The sequence below is a fragment of the Phocoena sinus genome, chromosome 18 (genome assembly GCF_008692025.1).
Source record: "Phocoena sinus isolate mPhoSin1 chromosome 18, mPhoSin1.pri, whole genome shotgun sequence".
In the NCBI taxonomy this organism is placed as follows: Eukaryota; Metazoa; Chordata; class Mammalia; order Artiodactyla; family Phocoenidae; genus Phocoena; species Phocoena sinus.
The window spans coordinates 16,080,368-16,100,037 of record NC_045780.1 but is presented as its reverse complement, the minus strand read 5'-3'; the positions used below and the strand labels follow the sequence as shown (position 1 = coordinate 16,100,037).

Sequence of the window (19,670 nt, the reverse complement as noted above, 5' to 3'; positions counted from 1 at the left end):
TGCATAAAGGGTGGGACTTTTATTCTTGGAGCCCATTTTTTTCTCTTTGGGGACTTACTTGTTCTTTCAACAGAAGTTTGTTGTGTGCCAGGAATTGCGCTAGCTCCGAACTCCTCTGCTCTCACAAGTTGTTGGTGAATAATGTTGTCACTTTGTGACTAATGACCAGCTGTGTCTGTTCTCTCAGGTGGGGTGACTGCTCTCTGTTGGGACCCCGTCCAGCGGGTGTTGTTCTCGGGGAGCTCCGACCACTCTGTCATCATGTGGGACATCGGTGGGAGAAAAGGAACAGCCATCGAGCTCCAAGGACATAGGTAAGGCTGCTGGTGCTTTTATTTTTTTATTTATCATTTATTTTTTAAATTTATCTATTTATTTATGTGGTACGCGGGCCTTTCACTGTTGTGGCCTCTCCCGTTGCAGAGCACAGGCTCCGGACGCGCAGGCTCAGCGGCCATGGCTCACGGGCCCAGCCGCTCCACGGCATGTGGGATCTTCCCGGACCGGGGCACGAACCCATGTCCCCTGCATCGGCAGGCAGACTCTCAACCACTGCGCCACCAGGGAAGCCCCAAATTTATTTATTTTTTATTTTTGGCTGCACTGTGGGGCGTGTGGGATCTTAGTTCCCCCACCAGGGATCGAACCTGCGCCTTTGGCAGTGAAAGCACCGAGTCCTAACCACTGGACCACCAGGGAATTCCCTGCTGGTGCTTTTATGAAGAACTCTGGGAAAAGATTCCCGGCTGAAAGCTGGAACAAAGGCACGCGGGCCAGTCTTTGTGGCAGGAGCTTAGCCTGGGGATAATGTGACAGGAACGCAAATAATGGCCACTTTGATTTATATCTGTACATAAGTATGTTTATTTATTTATACCCCATTTTAATCCACAGAGGATTTGAGAGTGCTTACAAAAACCACAAAATAAAATAATGGCAGCAAAGAAATAAAAGGTAAAAAAGAGAACCGGGGAAGACTATAAGAGTAAAAATTTGAGAGTGAGAGAAGAAAGAGCTTCAGAATATAAGCTATGAAGGCCTACAGAATTTCTATAATTGAGTTCAAATGTGGTTTCAAGATTCCTGGCAGCTTAAGGAAAAGGTATCCTCACCCAGTACATGTTGTACTTCCCCAGATAGTTACTGAGTGCTCGCCTGATTAGTACCAGGCTCTTCTTCCTTAAGGAGTGGATTTCAGGAGACGGAGGGGAAGAGCAGAGAAAGCTTTGTGCTTCCTTGGAGCAGTTCTCAAACTTTGTTGTCCGCAAAGAATCACTGAGAAATCTGTTAAGTAGATTCCTGGGCCCTGTCCTCTGAGGTTCTCTCCACTGGTCTGGAGCTGTGGGCATCTGTGTCGTAACAAGCCTCCCAAGTAGCTCTGCCAGTGACCCTTGGACCACACTCTGATTTGTCCCACGTGTGCTGCCCGAGGTCCCCGGAGGCAAAGCCTGATCGTGTTGCCAAAAAGAATTTTCAGTCTGCTTTAGAACTCTGAAGCTAATCTGAATTGTCTTTAACTTTTAAAGTTTTCAACCTGATCTTAACTATGACTCTAATATATCAACTCCCATGAACTGACTGGTTTTAAGTGGCATTAGCTCCGCCTGTAGGTCTGCCTGGAAACACGAGTTTCAAAAACTTCTCCTAAGAAGTTAAATTTACAGTTTGGAATTATTAGATATGAGCTAATTCAATTTTAGAGGGCCCATGCACAAATACTTACTTTTTGTGTTAGAGTTTAATTTTAGAGACATAGCTACTAGTCCTTCATTCCCACATGAAGAGAACAGATCAGTTGTCCGGGGCTATACTTGGCTTGTGGGACCACTCAGACCTCAGTATCAGCTCATGAAAGAAATCACTCCCTTATATTTCTCTCCATGACAAGGGGACACATATCGAGATCACGTAGAAGGAGTTGACATCCATGTAAGTGAAGAAAAAGAAAAGCAAAATACAGCCCTGTTTCCTAATACTTGGTTACCAGCTACTCTACCAAGTAATTCCTGCTACTCGGGCTCCCTCCGAGAAATCAAATACAGGCTTTGAATGAAGATCAGCAGTATTTCGTGGACTCATTCAAATTAGCTCATAACTAGTTTTATTTCTACGCAGTGGTTCACAAAGACTGCAAGCAGGGCGAGTGTCAGTACTCACCGCCAGCGTCACTGGGTGCTGCGTGTCCTTAGGCAAAACATTGTTCTGGGAGACTTGCATCTACAGTTGGATAAGAAAGGAAAAGCTATAAAGTGGAGACAGAGTCTCTCAGTTCCAGAAAAATGAAGCCTAAACTAATAGGTCTTCCAGTTTCTGAGACATACAGGCTTGGCCTTTTAGAAGATGAAACGAACCATACTTGGAGTCCATCCTGATAGGATGGCACCCTGGAGCCTGGTGCAGTGGACAGGCTGGTGAGATCAGGAGCTACCGGTCAGAACTGCCTTGAACAGGAAGAACAGCAGAAGGCCTTGCCTGGTGCTTTATTTATTGATAATTCAAGCTTAGTAATAAGGTAGAGTCTATGAGGGGCTCCTTGACACCAGGTCTTAGTCTGAGAGGGGTTACCCTTGCTGTCACAGAACTAGGAGAAGTAAACTTCCTCAGCATCGTTGGTGTCACACTGTGAGAGTGGGTTTGAGTGCCCGAGGTGGGGATAGGGAAGCATTGGAGGCTGCTGACAGGATGGAGGAAGACGGGGTTCACAAAGAAGGTGCAGGAAAGAAGGTCAAGGGCATCAGGCAGGATAAGGCCCACGTTCACAGCAGCCATTCCTCTGCCCTGAAAATTGGCCACTGGATTGGTGTTTGGTGATTCCTGTATTTGTTTTTCGTTTTTTGTTTTTTTCCAAATTATCAGCAATCTTTTCTTTCTTTTTTTAAAAATTTTTATTGGAGTATAGTTGCTTTACGATGTTGTGCCAGTTTCTACTGTACAGCAAAATGAATCAGCTATACGTATATATATATCCCTTCTTTTTTGGATTTCCTTCCCATTTAAGTCACCGCAGAGCATTGAGTAGAGTCCTGTGTGCTCTTCAGTAGGTTCTCATTAGTTATCTATTTTATACGTAGTATCAGTAGTGTATGTATGTCAATCCCAATCTCCCAATTCACCCCATCCTTGATTCTTGTTTGAGTAGCGCCTAATACTTTGTCAAAGAGCTTTCAAAACACACAGACACCTCAGTTTAATCTTATAATAACCCTATGAAAGAGAGAGGTCAGATATCATTTTTCGGTGAGAATATTGGGCTTCCATCCTCAAAGACTCCAGCTGGTAGCTTAGGTCTCCCAGACCTCAGTTCAGTCCAGCAGAGAAAGCTTCTCAGAACCTTCTTTGTATCCAGCGCTGTGCTAGGCTCTGGGGAAACAAAAATGAACATTGAATAACATGGTCCCCACCATGCCCATGGTGTTTTCTTTCTTTCTACTTTAGAGGCCAAAGACTTTCTGCTTGGGGCCTCAGGCTGCCCCTTGCTCTCCTACAATTCCTCATTTTCCCACCTTCCCCCAGGATGACTGTTGGTGGCCAGAGTTCCAAATCAGGGGCCCAATCGTTGAGCTTGGGCACCGGGAAGAGCAGACTGGACCAGAGATTCCCCACCCCTCAGGGTGGGGAGACTGCCTTCCCCTCTTCTGGAAACGTCCAGCCATAGTGTGGAGGGACAGCTCCCTGTGGCTTCTGTCCCAGGTTCTGAGCTTTCACACCATCCTTCATTGGCAGAAATACAACATTACTGTAGCTAGTTTGATTTGATGTGTAAAAATCCCATCAAAGCAGAGAGAGCTTTAGCACAAGTAAGTGATTGATGACAGCAAAAATGTTTCCAAGTCCAAGGAAAAAAAGCTGAGAAAGTATACTTCTATAGTACAATAGTATCTGCATTTGAAGCATTTTGGTATTTTTATTCCCTGCAGCAAGTAGAACATGATTACGTGCCAGCTCTGGGGAAAGAAAGGCAAACAAAAGGTTCCAATTTCAGGGGCCAGTTATGTTTTTCAAGAATCAGTTACCAGTTAGATGGATATTATTGAAGCATAAACCTGGACATTTATTGTCCCGTGCCCACCTTGTGAAATCTAATCATGGGACTTGGACCTTTTAGATTCTTTTTTATTCTGATAGGTATAGGATAACACCTGTCATTTCATGACCGACTTTTCTTTCATGGCCATATTTTTTCTTTCTAATAGTGTTTTCTTAGGACTCTAAGACTTTCTGGCAATTTAATTTAATGGTAACTTGACTTAAAGCACAGGTAAAGGTCTGCGTGGTCCCTTGTGATGGATCCCTCCACCAAGACTGGGATCCGCAGGCTGCATGAGGCTCAGTCACAGCCGTGGCCCTGGGCCCACGTGGCCTGTGTCTTTGCCTCCTCTTTCCACAGCCCCAGCTCTGGGTTTCTCTCTTCCTCTTCTTACCATGGGTAAGACTTTTGTTATAAGCATCTTCGAATTCTTTTGGTAAAGAAATAGGCTATTCACAAATAAATAAACATTGGGAGAATTTATGCTTTTCTCTTATATCAAAGTTATGAAAGGAAGTAAAATTCTGGCACTCAGGTTCTTCTGGGTTTGGGGGAGAGGGACCAAGGATAAATATGTATGAGAGCTTTCTCTCCTTCCGAATCTGAGATTAGGAGCGTTTCTCCTTGTCACACTAGAGAATCATTAGGGGTGATGGGAAGAGATGTCTTTTCTATTTTTAACTATTTAGCTAACTAAAGACATAATAGGTCAAAGTATTAGCAGCTAAAGTTCTTTACAGAGGGTAGCATCTCGTCAAAGAGCGAGGGGTTGTATAGTGTGGTGACTAATAGTAGCCTTTGAGTCAGGCCAGGCTGTATATGAGGAAGGGCTCTGTAGGCTTGGGCAAGACACCTCATCTCTGATCTTCAGTTTCCTCATCTCTAAAATAAGGACAATATTGGAAAGAAAAGCCCTCAAAGGTTGTCAAAAATCAGAAATAATACAATGCATGTAAAATAATCAGGACAAGAATAAGGGGTAATTAGTGGCAATTGTTAACATTATTCTTGTTAATAAAAATGATAATAATTCAAAAATCGAGCTTTCAGATAAGATCACTGTTTCTCCCTGATTGTAGCATTTCCAATGGAAATATTGCCACATACACCTACTCCCTCTATACCTAATATATTCAGCAGATGTTCATTGAGCTCCGTCTACAGACCAGACTTTGTATTGGGCTCTTAGGACCCAAAGGTGACTAAGAAAACAGTCCCTGCCTCTATGGGGCTGTGCTAGACGTATGAAAAGGTGGTAAAGGTGGGTCAGTTTGCCATTTTACTGGAAAGTAGGTGGCCTCAGTGGGGGAGATTCCCTCTTGATCTGGATCTTAGTAGATGAAGAGATTCTCATCGTTCTGCTCAGGGTTACCCAAACAGAACTGCATGAACTAAATACGGTGTTCTCAGGAAATTGCAAGTGGACAGAGGGCCAGTGGCTAATCTGAACTTCCACTCTAGCCAGTGAACAGCAAAACGTTGCTGATGCACAAACCAATGTTCCCGGAAAGGAGACCCCAAGTTCAGGTTCAGCCTTGGCTGTTGTCCAAGAATCCCTGGGGAGACGATCCTTCTAGGGTCCCTTTGGTGTGGGATAACCCTAAGTATCAGTTATCCTGGAGACCTCTCATGTGTGGATTGGTCACAGACCTTCTCTTGTCCTAGGAGGTCTGGAAAACTTAGGAATGTGGGAGTTACGAATATAAGAGAGAGAGAGATCTCTAGAAGCAGATGCTTAACTGGTTAGATTTCACCAAGTGGGCTGGGAATTTTCATACTTTGGAAAGTTTCATTTCTTTGCTCTACATTTAAGTTCCCCCTACTTTGGGGATGGAACAGGGCCTAAGTTGACGTTTGGGTAGATGTTAGCCTGTGTCTGAAAATCTGTTTCTATAAAGAGGATAAAGGCTTCTCTACCCTTTTTCCTTAAGAAGCGTCAGACACAGGACCAGCTTCATGGGCGTGTGACCTTTGCAATCACACGAGGCCTCACGCTTAGAAGGGTCCCATGCTTGGTTTAATGCTCTACTGTCACCATCTTGTAATTCTTTATTTTTTTGACAAGGGGCCCTTTGTTTTCATTTTGCGTTGTGTCCTCCGTGTTACATAGCTTGGCCCGATGAGAAATACTGCCTCTAGGGCTGGTGAGAAAGGAAGTGCGGCCATCCCACTAAGAATAGTCTTTGTAGGTGGTGGAGCCTGTTGGTCGTGCAAAGTGGGGTCTTTATACACTCATAAGAGATTTGCAGTGCAGTTCATGGAATGCTCATCTATGAAATAATAACCAGTTTTGAGATGCATTCTAGTATAAATGCTACAGTGATGCCAGATCAAACATGAATGCAAGAAGAAGGTATCTTTTACTTTTTATAACCGTTGATCTGTGAACCTGGGGATGTTCCCTCATCTCGTTTTTAACTGCAAGGTAGTTGTATTTTGAATCCTTAAATCAAGAAGCCCCTGAGCAGCTTTATTACAAAGCTTGGGATACAGCATTCATCACTGTGTTCTCCTGTGTTGGAATATTAACAGGACTGGAGTCCCATAAATTATGTATCTGTTGCTGAATGTTGCTGCCAGCTATGAGTGGCAAAGCACTTCCTTCTGTAGCTTATTTCGTTTTGCAAGCTCCTTGACGTGTATCAAGGTGTCTTAACAAATGAAATGTAGTTCAAATCACAGGGCGGTCATGAATCTGTTCAAATAGATAGATTTTCCTTCTTGCCCCGGAATGTCACAATGGTGTCAGTCCATATTCTAAAATGTATGAAGTAACAACCAGGAGAGATAGAAAACAATTGACTTTGTTTTTTAATGAATACATGTCAAAGATTTTATATTAGTCATTACTTAATAAAGGAGCTGGTAAGATATTACAGCCAGTTCAGAGGAAAATCCAGAGTAGAGACATGCAGAGGCAATGGAGAATGCTGCAGTGAATTTGTATTTTCACAGTTGACTTCTTCCATGTGAGGAAAAGGATGTGGAAATTAGTTGCATCTTCACTGGATAAAATTCATTTGCAGTAGTATCAGTTTTCTATAACTTACAGAGTTATAAAATAGCATAAAGATACTGAAGGTACAGACCCCCATAGAGTCAGAAAACCCAGAAGGGTGTGCTAGACCATACCTGATATTCCATTGAAAAGATACCCAGTAATTTCTTTTTGCCCATTTCAAAGTTTTTTGACCTACCTGCGAGTTCTTCCCCCTCCTCTCCTGTAATCAGAATAATCTCAAAGATTATTCTTGATCACACAAAAAAAGGCTGGTCTCATAAAGTTTGGCCTAATTATGTACATTGGGGCAATAAGAGTGTAAATTAACCTGTAGGCCATCTTGGTTTGCTTTGCAAATATGGAGCCATACAGTATTAAACAACTGTTAAGCCCACAAAATTTACAAAAGTTTTTATAAGGAATCTTGGATTGAGCTTTTCAGAACCTCTGTTATCTGCTATCCCAAGGCTAGGAAACTGAGCCCAAGAAAATCTCCACCATTTTTCACCTATAGTACTTATAACCTTGGTTGAATTCCTCGAGGGTTTCAACATTTGCTAGCTTCCTGGCCTGGTAGCTTTCTTACCACCTGTAAGGCCAGGACCCTGCAAACCAGGTACCAGGCCAGTTTTCCTTTTGGGAGGGGGATGGTTATAGGCATCGACTCCCTTAATTCTGAAAGGGGCTAGTCATATCTGATTCAATGAACACTACCCTCTAATATGATACTCTAGGTAAGGCCTTGTCTGCCCAATGATATACTATGGATAGATTCTAATTAAACCTGTGAAGTAACTATATTGCCATGAAAATCAAGGGGACTCAGTAACAGATTTTGAATTCTGGGGGATCTCTGGGAATTGGATATCATTCTTAAATGTTTGGATTTAGCTTATCAAAGCAGAATTTACTAAATTGTAAGTTAGAGATAGCATCAAAAGTAAGAGAAAAGGCAGCCTCATATATCCAAAAAATAGAACATTAAAGCAACGTCAACAGTATTCCAGACAAGTAACCACAGTAAAATGTTCCTCTTCAGTTCATTCAGTCCTGTGTCATTAATTCTTGTTCTGCTGGGTTTTGGTTCAGCAGTCTGCATTTGTGAAGCCATCTGCATGCAGACTAAAAAGAGTCCAGAAATCCAAGGAGATCCTGACTCAATCCACTAGCACAGTTTACAGATTATCTAAGCAATGTCAGTTCAGTACCCTTTGCCTAAGAGTCTATTTGTTTAAATACCAGTATTTTAAAATACTTGCTATATAGAGTCCTTTCCCAGGAAACTCTGAGATTGACCTTTCTGGCCTGTAGCTTATAGTGGAGGCTTCAGGCAAGAATCAAAATAATACAAAGTTACCTGTAGATATTAGAGACTTAATGGTTAATTTTTACTGTTATAAATAATATCAGAATTGAGAAGAGTAAAACTCTCTATTGAGATACCCTATATAACTATTTCCTAAGAGATTTGATCAGTATTTTGCCTGCAGGTAAAAACAGACAATGAGAGCACTGATAAATCTCCAGGGTCTTCCCATGCAATATACAATTTCAGAAATATATTAATAATATTTTACCCATACTGACTTAACCTAGGGAAAACTAAGCATCTCCTCTGATCTGACGGCTCTTCCTGTAACACTAAACAAATGCAATTAGTAACACAGCAATTATGTATAGCATCTCTATCTTTATAAGGCAAAGGGAACAAATCTTTATGATTTTTCTAGGACCCCTCTAGAAAATCTTAAAGATAGTTTTAGATAATCTAAAGATCGTTTTTAGTATTTAAAAATATGCTTAAAAAATTTTTTCCCCCAAAATACAGGGTTCAGTGTGGGAAAGCAAAACATTTTCAGAGGATACTTGATATCTTTAGATACTTGATTAAGATAGGAGCACAGGTGCCTAAGAAACAATACTCGGTTATCTATATAATCGAAGTAACAAGAAAACATTGGAAAATAAATGTAGAAAGGAACACAGTCTTAAAGAATTTAGGTCTTTTCACAAATGAGGGCCCTTGTTCCTTTTTCTTTTCTTAAATAATCAAGAACTTTTCAAGTCAACATAAAGCTCTGAAAATAATTTTCGTGAGACACAGAATCTCTGCTAGCTAGGCAGATTCAATAGGAGGTAAAGAATATCCTTTTGCAGTGTAGTCCAAGGCATTACTCAGTAAACTAAGGAAGCAAGCCATCAAAACCGAGGGAACTATGCCAAAATTTTAATGTATTTTATAGCTTTTTTATAAAGACTCGAGTATTATAAACCAAAGCAAGTAAAATTCATTTTCCATGTTTTGTCTTTTATTTTTCTCTTTTATATTCTGAAACAAATTTATATTTTACTTTAGAATTGCCTTTTTCATTCATTTATGCTCTCTCGAAAGTATATAATGGAGTTTTCCAGAGGCTACCTGAGTGACATTATAACAAATGCAGAAAGAGATGAGTATTTGGTTCTTGCCTATTAAGCCAGACATTAGAAAGACTTGCACAAATATTAAACAATGCCATTTTGTCTTCAGAATATTTTGTTTTGGGAAATATAGTTATTTTCCCCAAAATATATGTTATTTACGTTAAAATGCAATGGATTCATCATTGCTATTTTCAGATGAATCAGTAGTTTAAAAATTTCTCAGATTTGACTTGACTTCACTGCCGAGGGCCCGGGTTTGGTCCGTGGTCGGGGAACTAATATCCCACGGGCCATGTGGTACAGAAAAGAAAAAAGAAAAAAAAAAAAACCAATACTTTTTTTTTTTTCTTCCCCCAAAACACAGACACAATCGTATTTCCTTTTCATTACTGCACCTGGCATAGTCTCAATCACCCATTTTAATTATAATAATTAACCAAAGTAACTAACTTATATTTCATAGAGAAGATTGGGAGGAGGGAGGATGTGGATAATTGAGAACTTTCCATCACATGCAGGCATTTTAGCACAGCTAGACTAGCACAGCTCATGAATCACGTGACATCAATTTCTACTGTGACATACATCACTTTTGCATCCCCTGAAAGTGGCAAAAAGGAACACGTTCATTTGACCTGACTCACCTCAGTTACAGCCTCTCTACAGCACACAAAAATAGGCAAACATATATAATCATATATGCTTATTATGCTTTGTAATCGAAGTTTCAGTTACTTAGAAATTATCTAGGTAGGTATCCAATGACTATCAATTAGCTCAACTTACTATTAGTCCATTGTAAGTTACTTAAAGATCTTGGGAATGATCTTTAAGTTGATATGCTATAAAACATAATTGCTGTATATATAAAAAGTTTATCAGAATAATTAATTGAACACAAACTTATTTTTCAAAATCTTAAACATTATATAGGCATAATATTAGCTTATTTGACTAGTTATCCTATATAAATTTAGGAGAAATCAACCCAAGTAAAACAAAATGTACATCTGCATTATATTTAACACTGATTAATCCAGAAGAAGACATACCTGTGTTTTAAAACTCATCATGCTAGTCTTATTTGCCAAAGAGTTACCCTAATTTTGTGAACTTGGATTCTTAAAATATCACTGAGTTGGGGTGTATTTTCTGTGGAATAATTTTTAAGTCTAGTAAATTTAAAGTTTCAGAGGTTCAGTTTCCTTATTTTCTGTGAAGTTTAGGAATATTTAATTTATATAAGTGCTTGCTTATCTTTATAAGCAAGTGCTTATAACATAAAAGATGCCATAATCTAATTTATTGGTATCCTCTGGAAACAGGAAAGCATTCCATACACAAGGCGTAAAGGCCCTTCTGAACTGCAGACACGGACGCACAGAGCTTAATGGCTTCAGTCCTACAACTGCAGCCGCAAGTGAAAAGTAAACACAAAAGCACACAAAAAATCACCAGTTGAGATTTCACAGAGTTATTCTCCTTCCCAGTGGCCACAGAATTCTTAATGAATTTGAGCTCAAAATGGAAAAATATTCAAACAAAAACAACCAAGAAACCAGATTCCTTGTTCTCTTTTTGCCACGGGAACATAGGTCTCTATCATCTTTTGTTGGTGATCAAATTGTCAGACCCTGAAGCTGAATTCCCCACCAAGGGGGAATAACTTGTCAGCCATGTATGAACTAGAAAGAAAAATAAAACACAAAATCAGTAAAGAGGGCATGAAAACTAGAGAGACAGAGCATCAGTGAAACTCAAGTCTGTTGCTGTGTTGGATTCACCCTGGGAGCCATCTTCGGCAGCACAGGTTACCTGGCTCCGTCAGGTATGCCCAGCGGACACTTTGTTGGATGACCTTACAAATATAACATGAACAGATGGCACAGACTTTACTTAATTGATCATTTAAGGAACCAGTACAGCAGCTTTTTTCCTTAAGTGTTGGTAACTGACAAAGACTACCTCTTCTTGGGGCCTTAGCATCTTACACGAGCATGTTTAAAATTTGAGCTATAGGGCTTCCCTGGTGGCACAGTGGTTGAGAGTCTGCCTGCCAAGGCAGGGGACACAGGTTCAAGCCCTGGTCTGGGAAGATCCCACGTGCCACGGAGCAGCTGGGCCCGTGAGCTATAAATACTGAGCTCTGCGCGTCTGGAGCCTGTGCTCCGCAGCAAGAGAGGCCGCGACAGTGAGAGGCCCGCGCACCGCGATGAAGAGTGGCCCCCGCTTGCCACAACTAGAGAAAGCCCTCACACAGAAACGAAGACCCAACACAGCCAAAAATAAATAAATGAATAAATAAATTTAAAAAAAAAAAAAATTTGAGCTATGGTTGATTTACAATGTTGTGTTGGTTTCAGGTGGACAGCAAAGTGATCCAGTTATATATATACCTATTCTTTTTCAGATTCTTTTCCATTATAGGTTATTACCAGATGTTGAATATAGTTCCCTGTGCTATACAGTACGTCCTTGTTGTTTATTTTGTATATAGTGGTGTGTATCTGTTAATCCCATACCCCTAATTTACCTCTCCCCCACTTTCCCCTTTGGACATAAATCATAGCAATATTTTCTTAGATCAGTCTCCCAAAGCAAAAGAAATAAAAGCAAAAGTAAACAAGTAGACCTAATTAAACGTATAAGCTTTTGCACAGCAAAGGACACCATAAACAGAACGGAAGGACAACCTATGGAATGGGAGAAAATATTTGCAAATGATGCAGTCGACAAGGGCTTAATTTCCAAAATATACAAACACCTCATACATCTCAATATCAAAAAAACAAACAACTCAAACAAAAAATGGCAGAAAGGGACTTTCCTGGTGGCACAGTGGTTAAGAATCTGCCTGCCAGGACAGGGGACACGGGTTCAAGCCCTGGTCCGGGGAGATCCCACATGCCGCGGAGCTACTAAGCCCGTGCACCACAACTACTGAGCCCGCATGCCACAACTACTGAAGCCCGTGTGCCTAGAGCCCATGCTCCACAAGAGAAGCCACTGCAATGAGAAGCCCGCGCACTGTAACGAAGAGTAGCCCCTGCTCGCTGCAAGTAGAGAAAGTCCGCACGCAGCAACAAAGACCAAACGCAGACAAAAATAAATAAATTTTAAAAAAATATGGCAGAAGACCTAAATAGACATGCCTCCAGAGAAGACATACAGATGGCCAACAGGCACATCAAAAGATGTTCAAGGGCTTCCCTGGTGGCGCAGTGGTTGAGAGTCCTCCTGCTGATGCAGGGGACATGGGTTCATGCCCCGGTCCGGGAAGATCCCACATGCCGCGGAGCGGCTGGGCCCGTGAGCCATGGCCACTGGGCCTGCGCGTCTGCAGCCTGTGCTCTGCAACGGGAGAGGCCACAACAGTGAGAGGCCTGCATACCGCAAAAAAATGTTCAACCTAGCTAATTATTAAACGAGCATTTTGACTTATTTTAAGTGTTGAAAATCTTGAGTACCCTCCCAATGTTAGCATGTTGACAATTCCATCCGGTTTCCAAGATCTGCTCTTGGGTGGGGCTCAGCGGTGAGTGTGCATGTGACCAACTGCTGGGCTTCCTTCCCTCAGGGCTCTCTCTTGGGAACTGTTCCTGAGGGAACTTCCTTCCCTCAGGGCTCTCTCTTGGGAACTGTTCCTGAGGGAACTTCCTTCCCTCAGGGCTCTCTCTGCTCTTGGGAACTGTCACTAACTCTTGCTTCTTTCGCAGTGACAGAGTCCAGGCCCTGTCCTATGCACAGCACACGCGGCAGCTCATCTCCTGTGGTGGTGACGGTGGGATTGTCGTCTGGAACATGGACGTGGAGAGGCAGGAGGTAGGTGTCACAGCAGCCTCGGGCCACCCCCCTCCTCAGCCACTGGGCTGGGCTCTGCAGCTCCTACCCTGCTGAAAAAAGCTTCAGCCTCCCCTCCTACTCACTTCTTTCTTTTATGAGGAAACCATGAAATAAAACATGTTGTGTCAGAAAATTTTTAAATTCTGGTATGAAAGGAGCTTCCTTTTTCTTTTTTAACCCCTCATAAATTGGCACGTAACACTTAACGTAATGGAGGTTTCGTAAGAATTTCAACTGACACTAAGCTGGTTAGACTTTAAATCTGTTGTACCATTACAACAGCAGTTCAGGCGAGAAAGAGGAAGCAGCTATTTTCAGGTGAGTAGCCGTTTGCTATGAAGTGCCCTACGAAAACAGAAAGCGTAGTACTTTATGTTATTGGGGAAGTGGTGGCTAGTGTGTGAGAAATGGTACTTGATGAAGGATCCTTAGTTTGGTATTAATAGAAATATTAGAAATAATCTTTTTGTGTTTGCGAGTCATATTCTAAGCAGTTCTCCAGTTATAAATATATACATTGTCATTTTTTTAGGCATATATTTAAGTTTTATCATAACATTCTTTTTTCAGTGAATTTTCTTTTTCATCTTTGAGCATCTTAACAACGATTTGCTTACTGAATATCCCCTTTGACAGGTACTTTGAAGTTAACCATTTTCTCATTTCCCTAGAATTATGCTAAGTAAACTTTCCCTTTGACAGTGTGTATTCTTCTAATTTATTTCCTTGCGGGATGCAAGAATTAGAAAAGCAACACTTGAAAAATTAGACAAAAGCGATTTCCCAACTTCTTTCCATACCCTCACCCCAATCTCATTTCAAGGGAGTAGTTCCTATTACCCATAATGCAGTGCCTTTCAAATACCAGTAATTAAATGCTTAAGGAGATTGAAGCTTGATTTGCTCAAACCATAAATCCACAGGAGTTCTATTAGTAACTAATTAAAATGATCCTTGCCGTCAGGAAGTAGGGAATTGTGGACTGTTGCTTTTGAAAGTACCACTTGGCCCCGTGGGCGTAAAGGCAGAGATGTCGGCACAGTGTGTGCTAGCCGTGCTAGCCAGGACCCCATGTGACTCGTTATTCTGCATGGTGGCCTGTTTTGGGTGACGGACAGTCACACCTGGTCTGTCCTGGCTTCTTCCCAGGCCTGACTGGCCAGACTTGGGGAGGGGAACTGCTGGGCTCTTTTCCCTCTGTGCACACAGCCTCCCTCCTTGATAGACAGAGGCCCAAAGGAGGATAACGATGCAGTGTTCCAGAGACGGAACCAGGTGGTTGGTGGGCAGTCCGCCGAGTCATCTTGCTTCAGTTATGCCTTTTGACATGAAAATATCTGGGCGCTCGGTACTTGGTGACTATCTTAAATCTTCTCGAGCGATTTAAAGCTCTAAATGAGCAGTGCTGGTTCCATCCACTTTTTGCACGTGTCCCGTTTTGTAAACATACATCCCCTGAGGTGTATCTGTGGAGCTGCTACCTAGGTGTGGCAAGTGCCATGTGGCACTCAGCTCAGGAGGCCTGAGGTGTAAGGAAACTGTCCCTGCCCTGAAGGGCAGGTGGCCTTTCTGGAAGAAAAGACGTGGGGGAGAAAACTTCAGAGAACTATTCAATGGTATAAATCATTCAATCACAGTTGGTGTGAGTTAGAGCATCCGGACGGAGGATTGTCATCGTCGGCTGATGTTCTCAGCGAAGGGTCTGTGGCAGGAGAGAGTGTTAAGAGCTTGACGGGCCTGAGTGCACTCCGACCAGAACAAGAAGCACCAAGAGCAAAGAGCGGGCAAAGTGGTCGTGTGCAGAGGCAGAGGCAGAGAGGAGGGGACGGCAGCCGGGGGGTGGGCCGGTGGGGGGAGACCTCAGGTGGCCGAACACAGATCAGGTAGACATCCCATAGGTTGAACGTGTGTTTGTACAGTTAATAAAACGCAATTTCTCACAATTTTATTATTTTTTTAAGTATATATAATACAGGTTCTTTGTAGAAAAGTTAGACTGAGTACTTGTTAACAAAGACAATGTCAATTATTCATGATACCACCACCCAGAAATACTGCCCTTCACATGTTGGCAAACATCCCTCCTTACATTTTTCTCTGCAGATACATGTCAGATTTTTTTGTTGGACAAAAAAATGGAATCGTACTACACATGCTGATTGTTTTTCCCCCTTTTCAGAGCCCTACTGTCAGTTCCCTCCTCATAGACACCCACTTATGTGTCTCATATGTGTCCTAAACCAGCACGCTTCCTTGTAAAAGGTGTAGCAGGGTGTGTGTGTGTGTGTGTGTGTGTGTGTGTGTGTGTGTGTAAGTCGTTTGTAAATCTTCCTGATTTTCCTGCATCATAAGTGTACTGAAAAACCACAACATAGATAAGTCTTTTAGGGGTAAAATGTTGTCTTCAGCTAAAAAACTTTGGATTATTTTATTAAATCTGCTTTAAACGAATTAGGGCATGAAAATTACCAAGTAAGTGAAAGGCTTACTTCTTTTCTTCAGTTTTAATAAAATAAATAGACTAAGAATTAGAGCTCTTAAAATGTCCCCTTTTTACTTTTTTTTTTTTTTTCTGAGAAAATATGTAGCTTTAGGTTCATTTCTGCTTAAAGGTAGGGGAATAGGCTAAGTCCCTGAGTCTGTTCTATAACAGGTCTTCCTCAGAAAAGGATTACATCAACAAAGTCCTTCCTGAGCCTTTACTGTGCTGCTGTCCCGTTGTGAAGCCCGGAGAGGGGGGGCCGTTGTTTACCATATTTCTCAAACTTGTTTGAGCTCAGGCCTCTTTTACAGTAAGTGTCCTGTCAGTCAAATTGGCGTGCCCTGGAATTCACTTTTGGGAAACACTGGGGTTGGGTGTATTTTCCCCAATTCCTTGGGTTAGGTGATATATGGAAAGAGACCAGTCTCTCTGCCAGAGGATGAATTTACAGAGTAGAGCACGGAACTCTAGAAGCAAATGTAGTGTCCCCCTATGGAGAACCTATAAAGATTTGATAAAGAATAGCTTTAAGCTTAACACATCCTTTTTGACATAGTTTGACATAGTTTAGAGTACTCGCCATGGGGTTGGGGAATAGTGAACAAAGCCAGGATATTACATGACCCATGAGGCAAGGAGCAGAGCCTTACACCCTGCCAGGCCCTGCCAAGACAGAGGACCAGTAGCTTCCCTGAGAACCCGCCGCTGTGGTCAGGTTCTGTCCCTCCAACGCGGGTAGCTGCATGCATGTGTAATAGGCAGGTGTATGTAATTGTACACAATCAGAGCAAATATAATTGCATATGATCGGGAAGTATGAGATAACGTCCTAAATCCTCAACATAGCTGTCAGTGGTGTGGCCCCTGCATCCCCTCCAGCCTCAGCCCTTCATACCCTTCCCACCCCCCCTCCCCCCCTTACTCCCCCTTTTCCCTCCCCTGCTCCCCCCTTACACACACCCATGTGCTCCAGCCATCCTGCCCCTCTCTCAGCCCACTGTGCCTGGTCTCCTGCCATGCATCCCCAGGTCTCAGCTTGTTATCATTTGTCAGAGACAAAGTCCTGAACCCCAGCCTAGGTCATCCCACTCTCACAGCGCTCTGTGCTTCTCCTTCTCAGGCCTCTGATCCTTACACTGATTCAGATAATAACTATTATTAATAAGATTTTCATATTAAGTCTTCCCTGATAAATTACAAGCTCCATGATGGTAGAGATTCTTTCTCTTCACCACTACATCCCCAGGACCTGACGCATCGTAGGCATTTAGGAAATACTTTCAAAATGATCGAGAAATCACACCTCTGTTTCTTAGAAACACATCTTGATTATGTAAGTTTTGGCAGTGACACTGGTTCCACTGTCTGGGCTGCTTCTCACTGTGACCTGTTGTGTGCTTTATTTGACAAGACCCCTGAATGGTTGGACAGTGATTCCTGCCAAAAGTGCGATCAGCCTTTCTTCTGGAACTTCAAGCAGATGTGGGACAGCAAGAAAATTGGCCTGAGACAGGTGGGTGATACGGATGCTTCCTCAAAATGTAATCGTGTAGAAATAACTTTACCTTGTGATCTTGGAGGAAGTAGCGCCCCTGGGCGAGAGCTGCAGTGGGAGTAAATTATTGCCCTGGAGTCACTTTGTGACCGCACGCTAATTTATTCCCTTTCTCTCCTGTAGCTCATTCCTGCTGCATTCGGTTTCCGTAGGCACTTGGTGCCAGTAGTTAAGGGATATGATTTTAGAATTCTAGTGGCATCTAGTGAAATGTACCTTAAAATTAGAGGGGCCGTGCTTAGCTTATATTGGTACCAAACCATGAAATTATGTAAGTGATGTTTATTTCTTCTTAATTCCATTTTCCCTCCTTCCATCTTAGTTTTAGTTATTTATATCTACTTATAATACAGCATTTTCAATCTGATTCCACGGTTGGGTTTGTTCTGCCCCAAGGAAGTCAAATGCCAGTCGCCTAGCTTGAGCACGGCCAAAGTGCAGACAGTAGATTGAGTCAGGTTTTGTCCCAGTTCTTCACCCAGCAGCGAAACCTCTGGAGGTGGCACTTCTGGACACCCAGCTTTAAGATAACCCGACCGCTGGGTGGGTCCTCCAGTTCATACGGTGATAATTGGAAAGCACCGAGACTGGGGAAGGGGGGCGGGGTCTGGGGGGGGGGGGGCCGTGACACGATCACGTGTGCTTCCCAAACAGTCCTCATCCTGAATAAACAGTCCAAAAAGAGGAGCACCTGGCATGTTCCTTCAGTTTCCTGGAACATTCTGGTTTAGCATCCTCACCTGGATGCTATGGGTCACACCTGAGCCTACCTGGCCAGGCCGAGGTGCGCAGCCGCAGGGAGCATGTTTTCTCTCCCTCCAGCACCACTGCCGGAAGTGCGGGAAGGCCGTCTGCGGCAAGTGCAGCTCCAAGCGCTCCTCCATCCCTCTGATGGGCTTCGAGTTTGAAGTGAGGGTGTGTGACAGCTGCCACGAGGCCATCACAGATGAGGAGTAAGTCCCAGCAATCCGCAGAACTGTCGAGGTTAAGGAGGGAGCCGGGTCTAAGAGCTTCGCCCAGCGCCGCAGCCATGACTAATAGGGCCCTAGTCCTGCTGGTTTCTAATGCAGACCGTGGCTGGTGGGCAGAGCCCTCCTTTCCACCAAGAGATCATGTTCTCTTGTGGGCAGGAGGAGAGAGTGCACGCTGAGAAATCATCTCTGTGCTCTCGTCAGTCCCAGGGGTGTGTGCCGTGAAATGTTCTTGTAGCAAACTCTCTGCTCATTTTCTTGAGAATTGCCCAGCAGTGCAGGAGCCCTGGGTTTACTTTCTAGCCCAAGCTGGTATCATTATAGGACCAAATCAGCCCACAGGCTCCAGAGCTTTTGTTTTCCAGGAAGAGTTAAGCCACTTCTCCTAAGAGGCCAGTGCCGCCAGTTGCCCAGCTGCTGAGTCTTGCTGGTCGGTCTCTCCCAATAACCCAGGACCTGAGGTTACTGTGCCGCTGTGCTTTGTTGGGGGGTGGCAGGGAGGGTGGGACAGATCCATGTTGTCTTTTCATTTTTTTAATCTATGTTCCTTTTTTTTGTTTGGTTGGTTTTTTTGGCCACACTGCACGACATGCGGAATCTTAGTTCCTCCACCAGGGATTGAACCCGTGCCCCCTGTCATGGAAGCTCAGAGTCCTAACCACTAGACTGCCAGGGAATTCCTCCCATGTCATCTTTTTCATGTCAGCTGTTGTAAAACAGATGTAAACAGAATGCTCTTCACCAAGTTTCCCTTTTAGTGAACTACAACAGGATCTCATAGGGAACTTATTGCCCAATTCTCCCACCTCCACCCACCGCCACACCTGTTTAGAGTAAAATCATTTTACGTACTAGATGGGTGTCTTAAAAGCTGCATGTAGGGCTTCCCTGGTGGCGCAGTGGTTGAGAGTCCGCCTGCCGATGCAGGGGATGCGGGTTTGTGCCCCGGTCCGGGAAGATCCCACATGCTGTGGAGCGGCTGAGCCCGTGAGCCATGGCCGCTGAGCCTGCGTGTCCGGAGCCTGTGCTCCGCAACGGGAGAGGCCGCAGCAGTGAGAGGCCCGCGTACCGCAAAAAAAAAAAAAAAAGCTGCATGTAAATAGAAACATATTTAATGCATCAGGGGCTTCCCTGGTGGCGCAGTGGTTGAGAGTCCGCCTGCCGACGCAGGGGACTCGGGTTCGTGCCCCGGTCCGGGAAGATCCTACGAGCCGCGGAGCGGCTGGGCCCGTGAGCCATGGCCACTGGCCCTGCGCGTCCGGAGCCTGTGCTCCGCAACGGGAGAGGCCACAACGGTGAGAGGCCCGCGTACCGCAAAAAAAAAAAAAAAAAAAAAAATGCATCAGAGGAGGTCAGCATTTAAAGGA

General features: G+C 43.4%; 1 protein-coding gene across 4 annotated transcripts in view; it reads left to right on the top strand.

Annotated features, from left to right (window-relative positions):
- The window catches only part of WDFY2 (WD repeat and FYVE domain containing 2), a 177,944-nt gene that overhangs the window by 148,667 nt on the left and 9,607 nt on the right, over nucleotides 1-19,670 (top strand). For 3 of the 4 annotated variants that reach the window (XM_032610857.1, XM_032610856.1, XM_032610855.1), the window contains 4 exons: nucleotides 188-314; nucleotides 13,169-13,274; nucleotides 17,189-17,290; nucleotides 18,155-18,285. In XM_032610857.1, the coding sequence (XP_032466748.1) occupies nucleotides 188-314; nucleotides 13,169-13,274; nucleotides 17,189-17,290; nucleotides 18,155-18,285 (466 nt within the window). Of the gene's footprint in view, nucleotides 1-187; nucleotides 315-423; nucleotides 2,825-13,168; nucleotides 13,275-17,188; nucleotides 17,291-18,154; nucleotides 18,286-19,670 lie in introns of those variants that run through there. The other variant, XM_032610858.1, reaches the window with a different exon arrangement.